The 19,582-nt window shown below is 45.8% G+C and overlaps 1 protein-coding gene across 1 annotated transcript in view; it reads right to left on the bottom strand.

Annotated features, from left to right (window-relative positions):
- Positions 1-4,289, bottom strand: part of atp2a1l (ATPase sarcoplasmic/endoplasmic reticulum Ca2+ transporting 1, like) — a 16,234-nt gene extending 11,945 nt beyond the window's left edge. Inside the window, exons 1-5 of the mRNA XM_080835069.1 lie at positions 4,009-4,289; positions 2,643-2,660; positions 2,229-2,311; positions 557-661; positions 1-122 (exon numbers count right to left, since the gene is read on the bottom strand). The exon at positions 1-122 is cut by the window's left edge and continues 17 nt beyond it. Coding sequence (XP_080691195.1) covers positions 1-122; positions 557-661; positions 2,229-2,311; positions 2,643-2,660; positions 4,009-4,126 — 446 coding nt within the window. The 5' untranslated portion in view covers positions 4,127-4,289. The remainder of the gene's footprint in view (positions 123-556; positions 662-2,228; positions 2,312-2,642; positions 2,661-4,008) is intronic.
- Positions 4,290-19,582: the final 15,293 nt, after the last annotated feature.

Genomic DNA, 19,582 nt, shown 5'->3' with positions numbered 1-19,582 from the left:
TCACCGGGGACGATCATCCTGGCCTTGATCATCTGCACGCTCTTTCTGTCGGAACGGAAAACTTTGCCCATCTCGGGCTCATACTCCTTCAGAGCCTCAATGGCATCCTCAGCATTACGCTCCTATAGTGCGCACACACAAAAAGAGACAGAGAGACACACACACACACACACACACACAGACAGGCATAACACAGAGAGAGGAAAGACCAGGTTAGTGGCACACCCACATACAAACAATTAACATTATAATCATATACCATATAATAATGTATTCATATAATATAGTGTTATATATTCACCTATAGTCATGGCCAGAAACTTAAACACAAGTGTTGCTGTGATTTACATATGTGATATGTCACTGTGGCTCATTCTGATGTGATATACACATGTGTCCACTTCAGTGAAAATAATTAGTGCTAATTGGAGATAAGCTTCAGCAAGAAACAATCAGGACTTCTGGTACAGTGAAAGGCTATCACTTCCTTTTCTTTGACCCAGGAAGTGAAATCCTGACTGTTTCCATGGTGATGTGTGCGTGTTGTGTTACTGACCTGCCACACACCAACGATGGCGTTAGCGATGAGAATAAGCAGAATGACAAGGGGCTCAACGAATGCGGTGACGGTTTCCTCTCCTTCCTCAAACCAAGCCAGAACCTGCATCATACAAAGAGAGAGAGAGAGAGGGAGGGAGAGAGAGAGAGAGAGAGAGGGTGCATTAGAGAATTAATGAATGAACGGGTTCAGGGTTCCAATGAAGTTCAGGGTACAGGGTACAGGTGGAGTTGAAATATTTTGTACTCAGAACGGTATTAAAAATTCCAAACAAAGTGTATTTCTCAAAAAACTACCTTTTTGTCATTAATAAGAAAACCATATCCAATCCTAAAATAAAAAAGCATGTTAACACGGACTAGATGGGGGTGGTATTGCTAGCTTGGAACTATCCCTGTGCTATTCTGCGTCCTGCGGGTTAACACACTTGACATGAATAGTTATTTCACAACAATATTGCCTGTTGATATGATCTCACCCACACACCCACCCCCCCCCCCCCCCCCTTCTCCACACCTTCTCCCCCCCCCCCCCCTTCTCCACACCTTCTCCCCCCCCCCCCCCCCCCCCCCTCTCTCTCTCTCTCTCTTTCTCTCTTTCTCTGGAAGGCAATCCCTCCTTCCTTCAAGGCTGACCTTTACGGAGGGATACAGTTTCTGTCCCGGGCTTGGGACTGTCTTAAAATAAACCCCTCTCCTCCTGGCCCCTCTTCCTCTCCCTCACTCCCTTCTCAGTATTCTCCTTCTAGGGCCTGACCAGCAGCTGCCAAGGCGTGGATGGGGGGTGTTTGTGTGTGAGGGGGGGGGGGGGGGGTCGGGGGGGTCGGGTGTGGGTGTTGGAATTAATACCCTCCTCTCGTGTCAACTCCTAACCCCCAAACCTGCTCCCCCCCCCCTCCCGAGCCAACACGCAGGCAGCCACTCACACTCCCATTCACACCCAAGACGCTGTACTATGCTAAAAATGCCCTTTATGGGGGACGAAAAAAGCTACATGACGTTTAACACAGTAGAGAGGGGCCTCAAACCCAGCCTTGCTCTAGCACAGATGCACGCTAACTGGGGGGGGGGGGGGGGTTCTGGGCCCCTCAGGCTTTGGCCTGTAACAGGGGGGGGCACCATGGTGGAACTATCTCAGGTGTTCTGTTGGCCATGAATGCGACCTCGACCTGCGCCATCTTGGATTGGCAAGTGCAGCTGGCTGGTGTACTGGCTTTGCTGCTCCAGTGCAATTCAATGCCCCGGCGAAATGGTGGCTCGCTAAGCCAAATGCCACAAGGCCAAAGTGGCTACGCTTTTGAAAAACAAGGCCAAAGGTATTACTGCTGTTGATGACTGCTGGTTTTATTATAGGAATGTTCAACTGACAGCAAGGGTCTGGAAGCCTTTTTTGAATGGGGAAACTACCTCTGACTGAATGATACAACACTGCCCCGAAAAGGGATAATCTATCTACCTTTCCATTGCCAAAATGTCAACTAAAATGTGGGTTCACTTTACACCGGCTGAGCTGAACTGCAGTGACTAGCATATAGCATGTGGTGGCGCTGAAGTGCAGTGACTAGCATATAGCATGTGGTGGCGCTGGAGTGCAGCGACTAGCATATAGCATGTGGTGGTGGTGCGCTGTAAATAAACTACACTAGATGCCCAGCTGAGAGGATACTTACGAAGGAAATACCAGCAGCCAGCATCAAGATCCTGACCAACAGGTCCTCGAACTGCTCGAAGATCAGCTCCCAGATGGACTTACCTGTGAAAGGGAGAAGGCAAAAGGAGAGAGAAAGAGAGGAGGAAGAGAGGAGGAGAGGAGGAGAAAGAGAGGAGGAACGAGAAGAAAGAGAGATCTCATCAGGCCATTATCCTGGAAAGAGTGTGACAGTATGTGCCAAGGAACATTTGGTGACATGCAGGTCCATGTCTAATATATACTTTGAAGAGTGACTTGTAAGCGCCTAGAGGCAATTGTATTGTTATGGCGCTATATAAATAAAATTGAATTGAATTGAATTGAACTTGTGACTAGTGGTGTTGTATGTGATAGTTGGGCAAGGCCTTCGGTGCAGGCTTTAACAGGGACTTACCTTCCTCCGCGGGCAACTCTGAAGGCAGGAGAACACGACACAGAGAGGAGAGAGAGAAACAAAATCACCACGATTAGTATTTGTTACACAACATAAACAAACAAATAACAAACAAAAATGAAAGAAATAAAATCCATTTATGTCGGGTTCATAGACAAAACCTGCCTTGGCGGAACTTTGTCAGGAACATATTGTTCAGTTTCACCATACTTTCGAGTTGCCTCAAAGGATAGCTATATATAGACACCACATATACTAAGGTTTTTCTAGGATATTATAAAACAGTTTTCTCACTGAAGAAATCAACTGACAGTAAAATCATTAAATGCAACACGAAACAGGACCTGAGAGACTTAGAGGTCACACCATTGGGGTTCACAGACAGACAGGACAGTATGTTTGGAAAAACGACTGGATTTGCCGATTATGACATAAACTGAATGGCAGTATTTATCGTTGTCTAAAAACACTTCTGCAAGTTTTGTGTTCAGGCTTCAAGGAGAGACAGAGCTGCTTGCGTCAGTCACATGAAGTGGAAACACATCCGTTGACATCTCCAAGAGAAGGAGAGATCAATCAAAGCTCGTCTGCTAATCTCATTCTAATCCACAGAACCAAAACAGTGGTGCTGATGAACTCAGCCAAATCTGCTCCTATCAGGAAAAGGTCTGCGCATGCCGGCAGACGCCATTCTAATCACTAAAGCAAACCATTGTGACAGGTGCGCTCCCTCACTGATCCACCCCTCCCCCATAGCCTGTTTTGCACACTGTCAGACTGCTATCAATCATCCCTCTGATCATTCAACTCCTCAAAGCCCCCTGTCCCCCCCTGTCCCCCCCCCATCACCCCCCCCCCCCAGCACCAGGACCCAGGGCCCAAAATATCTCTCGTATACTCAAGGCTTCTCAAATCACCAGGCCTTGGGCCTTCAGCGGTCACCTGTCTCGCTCTCTCACTCCCCTCTGAGCTATTTTAGAAGCGCTGCTTTGCAGCTTCTGCAGGCCAAACCTGTCGCCTCCCTTCCCTCTCTCAGGGCCTCGGGACGGTGAAGTCAGTGACAGAGTTTTTGCCCTCAGCTGTTTTTTTTTTCTTTTTTTTTTTCTCTTCTTCTTTTGAAGTGCCACACATTCATCAATAGGAAAGCCCACTCTGAAGCTGTCGCACTGTTCTCTCAAGTCTGCATTACACCATCCCACACATCCCATGTTTGCCATGCAGATGTACCCCTACGAGAGACTGAACCATCGTTTAAAAAAAAATCCCTCATCTAGGCTGCCGTGTTCTACTATGTCTCTTCTCTCTACTCTTCTCAGCACCCCCTCCACACACACATCGCGTTCTTCCAATCTCGGGGAGTCCTCACCATTGTAGCCATGTTTGTCCAGTTGCTTCTTGAACTGATCTGGGGTGAGTCCAGATTCTGCGTTCACCCCGAAGTGGGCGACCACTTCTGCGGGCTCCTTGGTAAAGGCGTCTTCCATCCTGTACGGAAGGATGGGATGAAAGCGAGAGGAAGGCTAAGTCGATGCGCGTCTATCCGTGGCAGTTCAGTGTCTTTGCTGTTTCCGTTCCTAAGAATCTGTCCCCCAGTTTTGGACCCCCTCCCTTGTAGGAGTTGCGAATTGACAGAAAGAGCGAATGATCGAAGGAAGTCGGACTGTTTTATACCAACGCTGGGGCCGTCCCATTGGCCCAGGCCGCCACTCGGCCACGCCCACTCAACCCACTGGTATGTAGCGCTGTTGGGCGGAGCCAAGGCTGAAGGTTCTATGGCCTGGAGTGGTCGGACTTGGACAGGAACTGGTGAGGTAACAGGGAGGGGCCTCAGCTCGGGTGGGGGGGTGTTAGGGCTCAGGCGTTAGGAGTCGGGGGGGGGGGGGTTGCAGTGAGATGAAAATGATATCTGTTTTTGGAACATGCATGGTCAGTGGAATCAGGAGAGCGGAGAAGGTGAGAGAGGGAGACAGAAGAAGCCGGAGGGGCGGAGGAGCTGAGGGTGGGGGTACAGGGGGGGAGGGGGTGGGGTGGCCCTGTGAGTGATGGCTCAACTGGCTTGCCCTGAAGTAGAAAGGGGGTTTAAAGAGAGAGGGAGAGAGAGAAGCAGAGAGAGGGAGAGAGAGAGAGAGAAAAAGAGAGCGAGAGAGAGGGAGAGAGAGAGAGAGAGAGAAAGAGAGAGAAGCAGAGAGAGAGAGAGAGAGAGAGAGAGAGAGAGAGAGAGAGAGAGAGGGGTGGCAGAAGGTTAATTTCGAACAAGTGTTAGTTGGGTACAGAAACGTGGCGAGTATGAACAGGAGAGAGAGACAAAAAGAGAACGAGAGAGAGCGAGGGTGGTAGAGCCTCACCCCTGGGTCACTTGTGCAGTGGTGAGAGGGCTTTAAAATGACTGGTCATAGTTGCAAAAGTATCATATTTTATTGACATCAATCATTAAAAGTATTTCCAGTATCAGTTCACTATACAATAATCCTCTGGGAATCCAGGTAATAGAGATGGAACTAGATTGTGGGGTTGGGGGGGATACCCACTGGTTTGTTATCAGAAAGACGAAAATCAGAAGAAGAGGAAGAAGAAGAGATTAAAGGGAGAAGAAGAAGAAGAGCAAGAAGAGGAAGAAGAAGGAGAAGAGGGGAAGGGGTGCTAAAATGCTTCAGAGACATAGTGACAGAAAGTCAGACTGAGTGTGAGAGTGAGAAAGAGACAGAGGAGTGGAGCAGCACAAGGAGAAGGCACAGCAGCTGAAAGATGACAGAGAGAGAGAGAGAGAGAGAGAGAGACAGACAGAGAGGGAGAGAGAGAGAGACAGACAGAGAGAGATAGAGGCAGACAGAGAAAGAAAGAGAGAAAGAAAGAGAGAGAGAGAGACAGACAGACAGACAGACAGAGAGGGGGAGAGGGGGAGAGAGACAGAAACAGATAGAAAGAGACAGAGAGAGAGCGAGAGAGACAGAAAGAGATAGAGACAGACAGAAAAGAGAAAGAGACAGACAGACAGACAGAGAGGGAGAGAGAGAGAACAGAGAGACAGAGACAGAGAGAAAGAAAGGGAGTGGGACTGAGTGGAGACAGAGAGAAAGATTTTTGGGAGTCACTGGACATGTGAACATGCAAAAATAAGAAAGCAGAATAGAGAGAGAGACAGAGAGAGACAGAGATGTGAACATGCAAAGAAGAGAAAGCAGAGGTAGAGAAGCAGGAGAGGAGAAGAGTTATAGAATGGAAAAGGAGGTGGAGGAGAGGGAGAGCTGCTGAGTATCTCCGGGTGTCATTTAACCCACTGCAGAACTGTCGAAGGAAAACTGAGATCATATTTTTTTACTGTCAAAGGAATAGGGGAGGAGTGTAAGATGAGGAACAAGCACCTTTTGCCAATCACCACACATCAAACATCTCACACAAACCACCCCACATCAAGCATCTCACACCAACCACCGCACACAAATACCTAATGTCAAAGACCACACGTCAAGCACTTCACTAATGTAGCATATCAAATACTTCACACCAAATACCAAACATTGAGTACCTTACACCAAGCACCACATATCAAATGGCACGTATCAAATACTTCACACCAAATGCCAAACGTCGAGTACCTTGAACCAAGCGCCACATATCGAGTAACAAATCAAAACATCATGCCAACGATCATAGATCAAACAAAACACAAGTAAAATACTGTACTCAAACACCATACATACAACACTTCACACAAAATGGCACAAGCTGTACATCACCCCACATCAAATACCTCACACCAAACACCATATGAAATACATCACACCAATTACCACATATCAAACACTTCACTCCTGCACCACATATGAAATACCTCGCTCTCATTGAATCTGAGTCCAAAACAAAAGACAAATACAACTCAATTCAATTTTATTTATGTAGAGCCAAAACAATAAAATACATAATATATTCAATTCAGTTTAATAATTCAATAATGTAATTATCTACTGATCAACTGATATTGTGTCAAGGCCCTGTTTTAGGTCAGCCAGGTAGAGAGAGAGAGAGATACCACAGGGAATGAAGGAGATTAGAGAAGAAGAGAGAATCAGGAGAGAGCAGATGGAACCATATACGTATCAGAGTATAAAACCTATAATGTGGCAGATGTACATTATACATACATTATAGAGAGACAGAGCCAGCATCCAAAGCATCAGCTGTAAAACAGCTTAGTGGGTATACAGTGTCTTCATGAACTTTAATTAGGCAGACAGTGCTAGTAGTCCACGGGCCTACAGTGCGCTGCTGTCGAGCCCCTCCTGTCAGGAATCAACTACAGGCACAGAGTGGGGGGCTATGACAGACACCGGAAAAAGACAGAGGTCACACACTGACAGTACAAACAGCCATTTTCTTTACAGTGTCTTGACAGTTATTGAGGTAAACAGACACAGGTGTATCTCTGTGGGAGATTTCCTTTTCATGTTGGCAATACCTTATAATAACATTTACAAGCCGGTCAGTGGTGAAAAACAAGCCTGTCAGTGGTGAAAAACAAGCCTGTCAGTGGTGAAAAACAAGCCGGTCAGTGGTGAAAAACAAGGCTGTCAGTGGTGAAAAACAAGCCTGTCAGTGGTGAAAAACAAGCCTGTCAGTGGTGAAAAACAAGGCTGTCAGTGGTGAAAAACAAGCCTGTCAGTGGTGAAAAACAAGCCTGTCAGTGGTGAAAAACAAGCCTGTCAGTGGTGAAAAACAAGGCTGTCAGTGGTGAAAAACAAGCCGGTCAGTGGTGAAAAACAAGCCTGTCAGTGGTGAAAAACAAGCCTGTCAGTGGTGAGAAAAACAAGCGGATTACTTTGACGTGATGGCATGCCTCATAGGATTCCATTGTATAGCTGTTTAGCAGTTGCCTGTTTTAGAGTTCTAACTCAATACTGGACCGATTTTGATTATTAATTGTTTCTAGTAAAAACGAAATTGACCCAAAAAGATCTAAAGATAGTGCCCAGGTTGATTCATCCTGTAGATTCCCTTTAAATACCTCTTGTCAATCAGGATATAAACACCACACACCATCTCCATAAAACCCCAAATGAAATATTTCAAATACTTTACACCACAAGCACTTAATTCAATACCTCAGACCAACAACAACACATAAAAGAGCCTAGCCAATGACTACACAACAAGTGGTTTGGAGAAACCAACATATGCTTTCTCCCTTCACAGTAAGGAATTAACAGGCTTCATACAACCCAAACTGCCCACTCTCCCAGTAAACCCAGTTTATGCAGTGCTACAGTGGAACCTGTCTGAAATAGCACCCTACAGCTGGGGTACAGCCTGCTATCAGCCATATTTGACTTGGTCTTTGTTAGACCCCCTTTGACCTCAGTGCTGTTTTTAATGCCGAGGAAAGCGTGCCTGTCTCTGAAGAATGAGCTGCCATCCTGACCGCACCTGTTATCACGACCCAGGGCGGAGGTCAAAAGGTCGAGAGGACGGAAAGAATAAGAACATTCACAGGACATGTCAACATACAGTGGTTTGGACAGACATAACTTGTACAGGTCAGATCTCAGGAGAGAGGTGGACATGTCTACTCTCACATTGAGGGCAGCTTGGTTAGGTCTAACATCAAGATGAAAAGTAGTTTGGACAGGTCTAATATCAGAATTTCCCAATTTTATTGCAGTGCTGTTTATCCAGACTGTTAATACTTTTGCCTGTAACTGCATCATTTTAATAATGACATAAAATAACCTGGTCTAATGACTACCTAGACATTGGCCACAGACATGAACTGCAGTGTACTCACCTGTGCTACCATGCCTGCACAACATCTTGTATTTCATTTTACTAACTACTTTTGTGTTCTACATGTTCTTGCTGTTACTGTTTGTGTACGAATCCTTCATGCTTTCTAGACACCCTTAACTTCAAAGCAACCCTGGAAACAGGCTCCACTGTAAAGTCATAAATTAGTTGGACTGGGGACGCAGCTGCTGCTGGGTTAGCCCTCGTTTACACAGATTTCTAGTCCATTCCTTTCAACAGGATCTACATCAGTAGAATCAACATCAGTAGAATCTACATCAGTAGAATCTACATCAGTAGAATCTACATCAATAGAATCTACATCAGTAGAATCTACATCAGTAGAATCAATATCAACAGAATCTACATCAATAGAATCTACATCAGTAGAATCTACATCAGAAGAATTTACATCAGTAGAATCTACATCAGTAGAATTAACATCAGTAGAATCTACATCAATATAATCTACATCAGTAGAATTTACATCCGTAGAATCTACATCAGTAGAATCAAAATCAACAGAATCTACATCAATAGAATCTACATCATTAGAATTTACATCAGTAGAATCAATATCAACAGAATCTACATCAATAGAATCTACATCAGTAGAATCAATATCAACAGAATCTACATCAATAGAATCTACATCAGTAGAATCTACATCAGTAGAATCAATATCAACAGAATCTACATCAATAGAATCTACATCAGTAGAATCTACATCAGTAGAATCAATATCAACAGAATCTACATCAATAGAATCTACATCAGTAGAATCTACATCAGAAGAATGTACATCAGTAGAATCTACATCAGTAGAATTAACATCAGTAGAATCTACATCAATAGAATCTACATCAGTAGAATTTACATCCGTAGAATCTACATCAGTAGAATCAAAATCAACAGAATCCACATCAATAGAATCTACATCATTAGAATTTACATCAGTAGAATCAACATCCACAGAATCTACATTAATAGAGTCTATATCACTTGAATCTACCTGTTAAGATTTCTTGGAATATCCATCTACTGTATTAAGATGTCCATTATCAACCTGAAAACCATATGAAGCTATGGTTATTCAAATATCCCTCAGCCTATCTCTCAATCCAAAGATCAAAATCTAGACAAGGGGGCCTTTATTGTGGTTATGTCATGTCACGGTATATGGGAGGTGGCCACTTTCATTGGTTTGTGTTAGGCAATGCTTTCATTTATCACTTGAGATGCTTCCATAACCTAAGAAAGAAGTATTTCTTAGCTTTTGGGATGGATCCATGTTAGCAAGATGAAAGATACCTGAACAGAGGTCAGGGAGGTGTGCATAACGTCAGATAGTAGCATATCATTTCAGTGTTTTTATGCAAGTGTGTTGCGAGAGCGCATTTCTATAAATAATATTTCACTCTCAGATTTCAGTTTCAGTAAGCCACAGCTATGACTAATGTAGATAAAAACCCATAACTGTCAGTGAGAAACCCCATATTTACTACATTACCTTTTGATGAGAAAAAGGTAGAATGACTACAATTCAATAGCTTCAGGATTTATTAACCTGGGCCCTATTTTTAGAATTTTTATTAAGGACAGTCAACAATCGGTATCGGTCAAGCTTTGAGTTAGAGCGCTTACTCTTGAGAACTCTTTAGAATTCTAACTCCATAAGAAGAACTCTTTACAATATCAACTCCTTTAGAAGAATTCTTTAGAATTCTAACTCTGTTAGAAAAACTCTTTAGAATTCTAACTCTGTTAGAAAAACTCTTTAGATTTCTAACGCCGTTAACGAAATGAGTTGCGTAAACTATTGTGCACTGATATTGAGCTGCATGTAGCCACACTCCATCACACTCATGCGTTTTTGCTGTGAGTGATTTAGCACTCATCTCAAAGACCCTTCCCCACAGCAGTGAATATAAGCAGTGGTGTAGTGGTCCCTGGAGAAGTGGGTATACTTTTTAGCAGCCCATACAGCACAGGATAAACGCCCTGTTTTGAGAAGTGGGTATACTCAATGCTGACTGAAAAATAAGTGGGTGTACTCCGTATACCTGCGTATACCCTGGACTACACCACTGACTATATGCCAGTGTCCCTTCCTCACAAGAGTGTCCTCCTCGTCCTCCCCCATCGTCCAATGGTGTGTGTTCATTGAGAAATATCACTGAGGCCACTTCAGAGGAGGTTACGCGATGGCGGAGGGGCCTGCACAGTCACCGCCAAAGCCGCCCCCCCCCACCACGGCCTTGGATCATATATTTCCATCTGCTATCACATTCCTGTCTCTGCCACCCAGCACTGTTTGGACTGTTTGGGACACTGTCCTGAACTCTGAGTTCTTTTGCTCTGAGTTTGTGACTCCGTGAACTAACCCCAATACACCACCCACCATCACCACCACCACGGTCCCCCCATCCAACCCCCCCCCCTTCAGCTGTTGTCCATGTGGCCGGCTCGACGACCTCTGTGAATTTTGGGGGTTGGGTGTGGGGGGCAGGCTGGACAAGCTGTCAGTGTTTCCCTCACTGCGTCCATGTGACATTTAATTCAATATCCACCCAGGATAGGGTTTCCCTCCCTCTCTCTCCCTCCTCTCTCTCTCTCTCTCTCTCTCTCTCTCTCTCTCTCTCTCTCTCTCTCTGGCTCTCTTTCTCCCCCTCTCTCCTTCCCGCTCTCTCTCTCTCCCTCTCTCTCTCTCTCCCTTGCCTCTAACCCTTTTCTATCTGCAGCCTCAGGCTCCTAGCAGCCTAGCGGCAGGGCTCCGCTGGTAATCCGGCCCGGTCCGGCCTGTCGTAACCCACCCAGCCCCCCCCCCACGCTGAACTGATAGCCGTGTTAATGCGCCCCACCCTGTGCCCCAGGACACGGAGGGTGCTGTGCCCGAGGACGAGTGCCCATGAGGGTGAGATGAAAGAGGGTCATCGTTAAGGCGGGGAGATTGACACAGCATATAAATGTACCAAGGCTACGCCAGCCATAAGGGGGTGGACACACTCAGACGCATCAGAGTTCACAAACACCTGTTTCCACTGTCCTGTGCCGCTCTTCAATTACAATGAACTCTGAGGTTCAGAGAATAGAACCCAATGGTTTAAAGAACGCATTTCAAAATGTGCTCACGCGATTCAACCGATGAAACATCCCGTTCATTAAATTCTTTGACCTGTTAGACACTTTCTCTGTTTTTATACCCTGATTTTGCTTGATTTCGCCCCCCTAATTGCTTACTGTGCAAGGAGTGAGATTTTTCCAGACCGAGGGTGTGGTTTGGAACAGGTCACGGCGGTAAAAGTCAGATCTGCGCAGTCCCAGTGACCACCTGTTCAATGTCTTTAATTGAATCACACTTAAATGGGCCACACGACTTGGGTTGGAACAGAACCAGCTCTGCTGTGTTCTATATATCTGCTCCAAGGCTATGTACTGCCACTATACTGGACTTGGGTCGGAACCGACCCACCTCTGCTGTGTTCTAAAGTTCTGCTCCAAGGCTATATACTGCCACTATACTGGACTTAAGCAGCAGCAGATGCTCAATTTATCTTCCTCTATGTCTGTTCCTCACACCCTGCAACCAGAGAGAGAGAGCGAGAGAGAGAGAGAGAGAGAGAGAGAGAGAGAGAGAGAGCGAGAGAGGGAGACCCAAGTAGAGAAAATCTTTGCATAACTACTATTTTAAGATCTTTCACCACTGAGATCCATGAATTACGACTCGAACATATTAAAATACTTGAAAAACAAAACTAATATAGATCATAAAAGGTCTCATTAAACAAGCAGTTTGCCAGTTTTTTGCTCGTTAATGCTCGTGCCCTTTAAAGCACCCCACAGCCAGCCAGTGACATACGAGGCCATCCAAGTGTTCTCTGCCGGGCACCATCTACATGACAGACGTATCTCCATAAACCACGGTAATTGCTTGTGTTTGATTAGGCAACAACACGTGCTCAATCGGTTCGGCGGCCAATGACACTGATGTATCGTGTAATTGGTTGCGGTAGTCGCCGCGCCGCATTCTGCTGAGCTGGGGGGAGCGGATCAGGGAGTACCTGTGACAGAATTGGCTGTAAGAATAGCGCCAGCAGCTGAGGCCGTGTTGTCCGTATTAGTGCCAAGGCTAAAAATAAACAGAGTGAGACACTCCGAATCCTGGCGCAGATGCACCCGGCACATTTTCACCCGCCGCGGCTCAGAGGCGAAGCCTGCCGGTCCGTCCTCGCCGGTATCACTCTCTGTGTGTGTTGCACATGCACGCTCTTGGGAACACAAGGGGCCTTTCGGACGCTTTTGCCCCTAAGGTGTTTACACCTTTTGCCCTCAACATTTAGCAGCTTGTCCCACAGACAGGAGGGTACTTGCGCCAGCCCAAATGTCTCCACTTTTGCAAATTTATTCTCCTTAATAACAAACACACGCTTACTCTCTTTAAATCACCCTCACACACACACACACTCACACTCTGACACTTACACACGCACACACACACACACACACTCTGACACTCACACACGCACACACAGAGCTCCAGTTGTCACAGTTGTTCACAACATTCCTCCCCCTGAAGACAGTCATACTGCATTACAGCTCCGAAGCAAAAGACCAAACCTGCTGTATGTATCCTACGAGAGAGACTAAATATATGAGTATATGAGGATCTGGTCTCTGTAGGACATGAGTATATGACCTCTGTAGTATATGAATATATGAGTATATGACCTCTGCAGTATTTGAATATATGAGTATATGACCTCTGTAGTATATGGATATATGAGTATATGACCTCTGTAGTGTATGAATATATGAGTATATGACCTCTGTAGTATATGAATATATGAGTATTTGACCTCTGTAGCATATAAGTATTTGGCTTCTGTAGTTTCTAAGTATCTGGCTTCTGTAGTATATAAGTATCTGGGTATCTGACCTCTGTAGCATATGAGTATCTGAGTATCTGACTTCTGCAGCATATGAGTATCTGGCTTCTATAGTATATTGTGTACATGAGTAACTGACTTGTGTAGTAATAGCTGATAAACCTTGACACACACTCCTCTTCAGACGGTTGTGCACTCAGGCCTGAGCCATGAGTTCGTTTATTTATGACAGACAGTCTCTCAATGAATCAAGGTGACAAAGGCAAGAAAGCAGCTGTAGTGGAGAGCTAAACGATTCCTTAGTATTTCTGACCTCTAGAATGAACATTTACATTTACATTTACATTTAGTCATTTAGCAGACGCTTTTGTCCAAAGTGATGTACAAGGGAGAGAACAATCAAGCTAAGAGCAATAAAACCTGGTGTAACAATAAATACTGCTTTTTTTTTTTTTTTCAACCAAAAACAGTCGAGGCCAAACGCCTCTCTGAGACGTCCACAATCTGCAGAAACAAGCGGTGGCCTAAATAAGCCCTCTCCTCAAAGAATGTCTGAATGAATGTGTCAGATATGGAGAACCCCCACCACACCAACGGGTGTAGCAGCTGCACTTCCCTACTGTAAATCTCCTTTTCTGACGGCGCTTTTCTCCTTCTGCTCACTCCTTTCCTTTCTTTCTTCCCCCTCTGTCCACTAAGAAGATAGACAGATAGATAGATAGATAGATAGATAGATAGATAGATAGATAGATAGATAGATAGATAGATAGATAGATAGATAGATAGATAGATAGATAGATAGATAGATAGATAGATAGATAGATAGATAGATAGATAGATAGATAGATAGATAGATAGATAGATAGATAGATAGATAGATAGATAGATAGATAGATAGATAGATAGATAGATAAATACTTTATTAATCCTGTGGGGAAATTGTGGGATCTTGCAGCTCTCTCATATTTACAATAATTACAAACAATACATACAGACAATATGATACAATACAAACAATACAATTCAGTTATGTACAGTGTAGGATGAAGGATGTATGGTGTAAAGTGCATAATAATTAAAGAAACACAAAGCACCAGCTTCAAATGCAGTTACATCTTCACTAAACGCTCTCTCTAAAACAAATGCGATTCCCCTTACAGTGAATTAATGGCCAATTCATTAGGAAACGGATGTAATTTCTATTCAATTGAACAACGACCCCCAGAAATGATCCCTTAATCAATGAACAAATCTTCTTGAAATTCAGTTTGAAATGGTATCTGTTACTTACTGGCCAGGTTGTCACCAGTCAATGAATGGAACTAGCAACTCAAAGATCAATGCCCCACAAATAGTACTGGGCGCAGTGAACTGTGACATTTACTAACAGTTTAATCAAGAGGAGGTCTCAGCCATCACCGTTTGCTGATTCATTTCAGGGTCTCCTTCACGAGGTCTGCTGTATCGCTCAAGTTGTCTTCTATTTGATTTGCCAATTTGATTGGCAATTGCCAATTATGTCTCTGAGAAGAAATCAATCCCACTATTCTCAGTATCACAAAAACACAAAACAACACCAGACTTGTAGCACAGTAATTGATGATATATGGGGCCTTTTGGGAGGCTGCCAAAGAAACAATCCAGTCACTTTCCCCTTCACGTGTCTAAGGACACGCACACACTGGGTCGTCGTCACGCTCCTGCATGGACGTTCCCTAATGAATGAGCCTCTCTTCATTGAAACACGACACCCTGGAGTGTATCTGTTGTAAAAGAGAGGAATGGGAAGTGTTTTTTACTTTAATAAATCAACTTTTACGGCGGCAGTCCCTTAGATGTGTGCTGGCAGGGCCGGGGCGCCTGTCGAGCGGGACGGGCCACGCTATGGTGGTGGTGGTGGGGTGGGGGGGGGGGGGGGGACTGAGGGGACACCTGACACCCCGCCTCGCCGCCTGTCAAGGAAACTGACACTGCTGTCACTTTTAGGCTAACCGGGTCAGGACAGAATCGGACACCCCTAACCCTACGCCCAGAGAGGGAGAGAACATCCAGACACCCCTTACACCTACGCCCAGAGAGAGAGAGAGAGAGAGAGAGAGAGAGAGAGAGGGAGAGAGAGGGAGAGGGAGAGAGAGAGAACATCCAGACACCCCTTACACCTACGCCCAGAGAGAGAGAGAGAGAGAGAGAGAGAGAGAGAGAGAGAGGGGGAGAGAGAGAGAACATCCAGACACCCCTTACACCTACGCCCAGAGAGAGAGAGAACATCCAGACACCCCTAACCCTACGCCCAGAGAGAGAGAGAGAGCGAGAGAGAGAGAGAGAGAGAGAGAGAGAGAGAGAGAGAGAGAGAGAACATCCCTGGGGTGGGGCTGGGGGCTTGAGAAGGTAAAAAGAGCAAGTGGTTGATAAGAGCAGGAGAGGAATTAAGAATGCAAGATCATAGAGGCAGAGAGAGAAGATACAGGGAGAAGGACGTCAGAAAGCTTGCAGAAGGATGAGAAAGGAGAAAGACAGAAAGAAAGCAAATAAGAGAGAGAGAGAAAGAAAGAAAGAAAGAAAGAAAGAAAGAAAGAAGAGAGAGAGAGAGAGAGAGAGAGAGAGAGAGAGAGAGAGAGAGAGAGAGAGAGAGAGAGAGAGAGAGAGAGACGTGAAGAAAAACGTGTTGTGCTTGGAGCAGTGGGCACCGCTCATTACTCCCTAATGAGAGATTAGGCCGATAATCCCCCCTCTGCTGCCATCATCTAAATGATCCCTCAGGACACACTAACACTGCTGCTCACGCCACACACACACACACACACACACTCCTGCTCACGCCACACACACTAACACACACACACACACACACACACACACTCCTGCTCACGCCACACACACACACACACACACACACACACACACACACACACACACTCCTGCTCACGCCACACACACTATCACTGCTGCTCACGCCACACACACTATCACTGCTGCTCACGCCACACACACTAACACTGCTGCTCACACCACACACACACACACACTCACACACACACACACACACACACTCACACACACACACACACACACACACACACACACACTCCTGCTCACGCCGCACACACTAACACTGCTGCTCACGCCACACACACAGGGCTGCCTAGCTCATACACACACACAGGCCCAACTCACGTCACACACACGGGCACTGCTGCTCATGCCACACACACGGGCACTGCTGCCCACACCACACACACAGGCATTTCTACTCATGCCACACACACAGGCACTGCTGCTCATGCCACACACACAGGCACTGCTGCTCATGCCACACACACAGGGGGGCTACACAACCCATGCTCATATCCAGCACAGGATCATCCTGGCATCAACATGTCCTAATCATGCGCTCACAATAATGCATCAGTTGCAGATTTTTGCATTTTAGTAATGATAAATGCATGCATTGGTGCATTGAGGATCATCATCAATCACTCAACCACCTCAGAACAAGAACAGGACATTCCAAAGATGCTCTGGTCAGATGGGGATACAAGACTGGCCCATCCACCTGTGAATGTGGAGAGAAGCAGACCACACAATGGAGCACTGCCTTGTCTGCACTCTACTACCCAACCCCTGCAGCCCAAAAGACCTTGCAGTTTTCAACAAAAATGCAAAGGACTGTGTAAAGAAATGGGAAACTGCCATATAACTATCACGTTTCAGTGAAACGAAAAGAAGAAATCAATCTCTTCATCTAATGATCTGTCTATCTAATGATCTATGTCTATCTACTGATCTATCTATCTATCTACTGCGCTGTGTCTATCTTCCTGTCTTTTCTCTGTACGGTTGGTGATATAAGCAGTGCATACTACACATTTGCAATGTTGACAGATTGATAACTGATGGTCAGAGGAATCAATCTCTTTCCCTATCCACGTGTACTTATCCATCTTTCTCTCTTTCTTCTTCTCTGTGGGAGGGTGGCCTTTCGGAGCCGTTCAAAATGGATCACTAGGTCAAAGGTCGTCGTGACCACCTAAAACTTTACACCCTGCTGCCTCTTTCTGCTCCCGCACCTTATCAGGATTGTGGCCGCTCGTGTGAAGGACAGACCAGCGTGGTGGAGAGGTTCTGCTGACAGGAAGACGAATGTGTGAAAATAGAGCTATACGGGGACGAGGCGGAGAGACGGGATCTTTCTGTTAAAAATAGCAGCAAAGAGAGGATGGAATGCTGAAGGTTTTCAACCCACGTTTAAAAAAGCCACTTTTACAGTCGAGCTGATAGTAACCAGCCCTTCCAAGGCTGTAAAATGCACTGGGATCTGAGTCAGATGATCTGCGTCCCATCATTCCATGACAGATGCTATAAGACAAATGTAGAGTTAGCATATTATAAGCATCCAAGTCACCAGATAGGAAGCATTGGTGTGCCTACTGCTAACTCCAGAGTTAGCATAAGGTGTATTCACCTCTATTACAGATACGTTTAGGGCTCCCTCTATTTACAAATTACTCCATAAACATTGCCATACAGAATACATCCTCAACTTTCCATTACAAATCTCACAGAAGATGGTATAAGTATGGAGGTCACGGAGTACAAGTAACAATTATTGAGGTCAAATCTGTCTGGGGTAAAGTGAGACCACGCCACTGTCCGTAACCCGCTTAGGGGCCTCTGAAAAAGTCAGTCCTGTTTTCTCTCTGAGCACTTAAAACTTAACCCCATACGTCTTAATGCGAAGGTAAGTGGTGAATGGCTCTGTATGGTAACCCTGAACCGCCTTCAGCAGAGGGTAAACTTCTTAAAGCGATCAGAGTCTAAACATGTCCACACATGCTTACACAAAGGTCCATTGGGGCCCCTTTTAAAGTAACACTATGTAACAATTTGACACTTTTTCAGTTATGGTTTTATAGGCAACTCGTTTTGGTACAATCCACACAATCATGTTTGATGCATATGGTCATATGAAGGACAGATAAACACCTGTGCCTTTCCCACTAGCCATCCAGGATATGCAGTATGTAGCTCTGTGTTCTGGGCTGGAACACCCTGCAAAAATGGAAGAAAAGCTTTCATAGCATGACATTGCCAGCTTTACTGCAAAACGACACCAATTCGTCAGTTGGCAAGCTTCTATCAGTGTCAGCTGGGCTGTTGGTGGTGATGCCTTTTAGGTAGTTAGCTTGCTAGTTTTGGAACAGAACTCCTTACTGCTGCTTTAAAGACGAGGAGTTCTGCTCATGGTGTTGCCCTGCGGAGGGCGGTGCTGATGCAGCAGAATCAAAACATGGAAGGCGATGCCTACAGGTCACTGTGGGATTTCCTTGCTATTCACAGGGGTGTCACTTCAACACCTCTTCAACTGCCGCAACGTGCATGAATTCTTCAACACAAACCACTTTGACAACCCAAAAATAGCCCAAATTGAGAGTTGAGCATGTCTTCTGTAATGCAATGTTTATGGAGACTGTAATTGAGGTGAACATACCTTATGCTAACTCTTCGTAGTTAGCAGTAGCCACACCAATGCTACCTATCTGGTGACTTGGATGCTTAAATAGCCCAAACCAAGGATAACCCAAATTCAGCTCCCTATCAGGTAGAAAACTTGCTGTCCTGTGGTTTTGAACAAACAATCTGCCTGTGGTGGCCGTGTGCTGCCCATGTATGTATAACAAGCCGCAGACACATGAGAGCTGCCCAGCCTGGTAAGTGGGAAACAGGAGTGGAATAAAGGAGCAAGACGCTTGGTTCCCGGCTCGTGAAGCAGGAGTAAGTGGTGTAGTGGTCCCTGGAGAAGTGGGTATACTCTTCATACTCATCACTGGTGCTGGGGCTCCACCGGCCACTGACTCTACTCCTTCCCCCCTGGCCACTGACTCTACTCCTCCTCTCCTGGCCACTGACTCTACTCCTGCTCTCCTGGCCACTGACTCTACTCCTTCCCCCCTGGCCACTGACTCTACTCCTCCTCTCCTGGCCACTGACTCTACTCCTCCTCTCCTCCTGGCCACTGACTCTACTCCTGCTCTCCTGGCCACTGACTCTACTCCTTCCCCCCTGGCCACTGACTCTACTCCTTCCCCCCTGGCCACTGACTCTACTCCTGCTCTCCTGGCCACTGACTCTACTCCTCCTCTCCTGGCCACTGACTCTACTCCTCCTCTCCTGGCCACTGACTCTACTCCTCCTCTCCTCCTGGCCACTGACTCTACTCCTCCTCTCCTGGCCACTGACTCTACTCCTTCCCTCCTGGCCACTGACTCTACTCCTCCT

This window comes from Sprattus sprattus (genome assembly GCF_963457725.1).
Source record: "Sprattus sprattus genome assembly, chromosome: 3".
In the NCBI taxonomy this organism is placed as follows: domain Eukaryota; kingdom Metazoa; phylum Chordata; class Actinopteri; order Clupeiformes; family Clupeidae; genus Sprattus; species Sprattus sprattus.
This window is presented reverse-complemented; position numbering and strand designations above follow the sequence as displayed.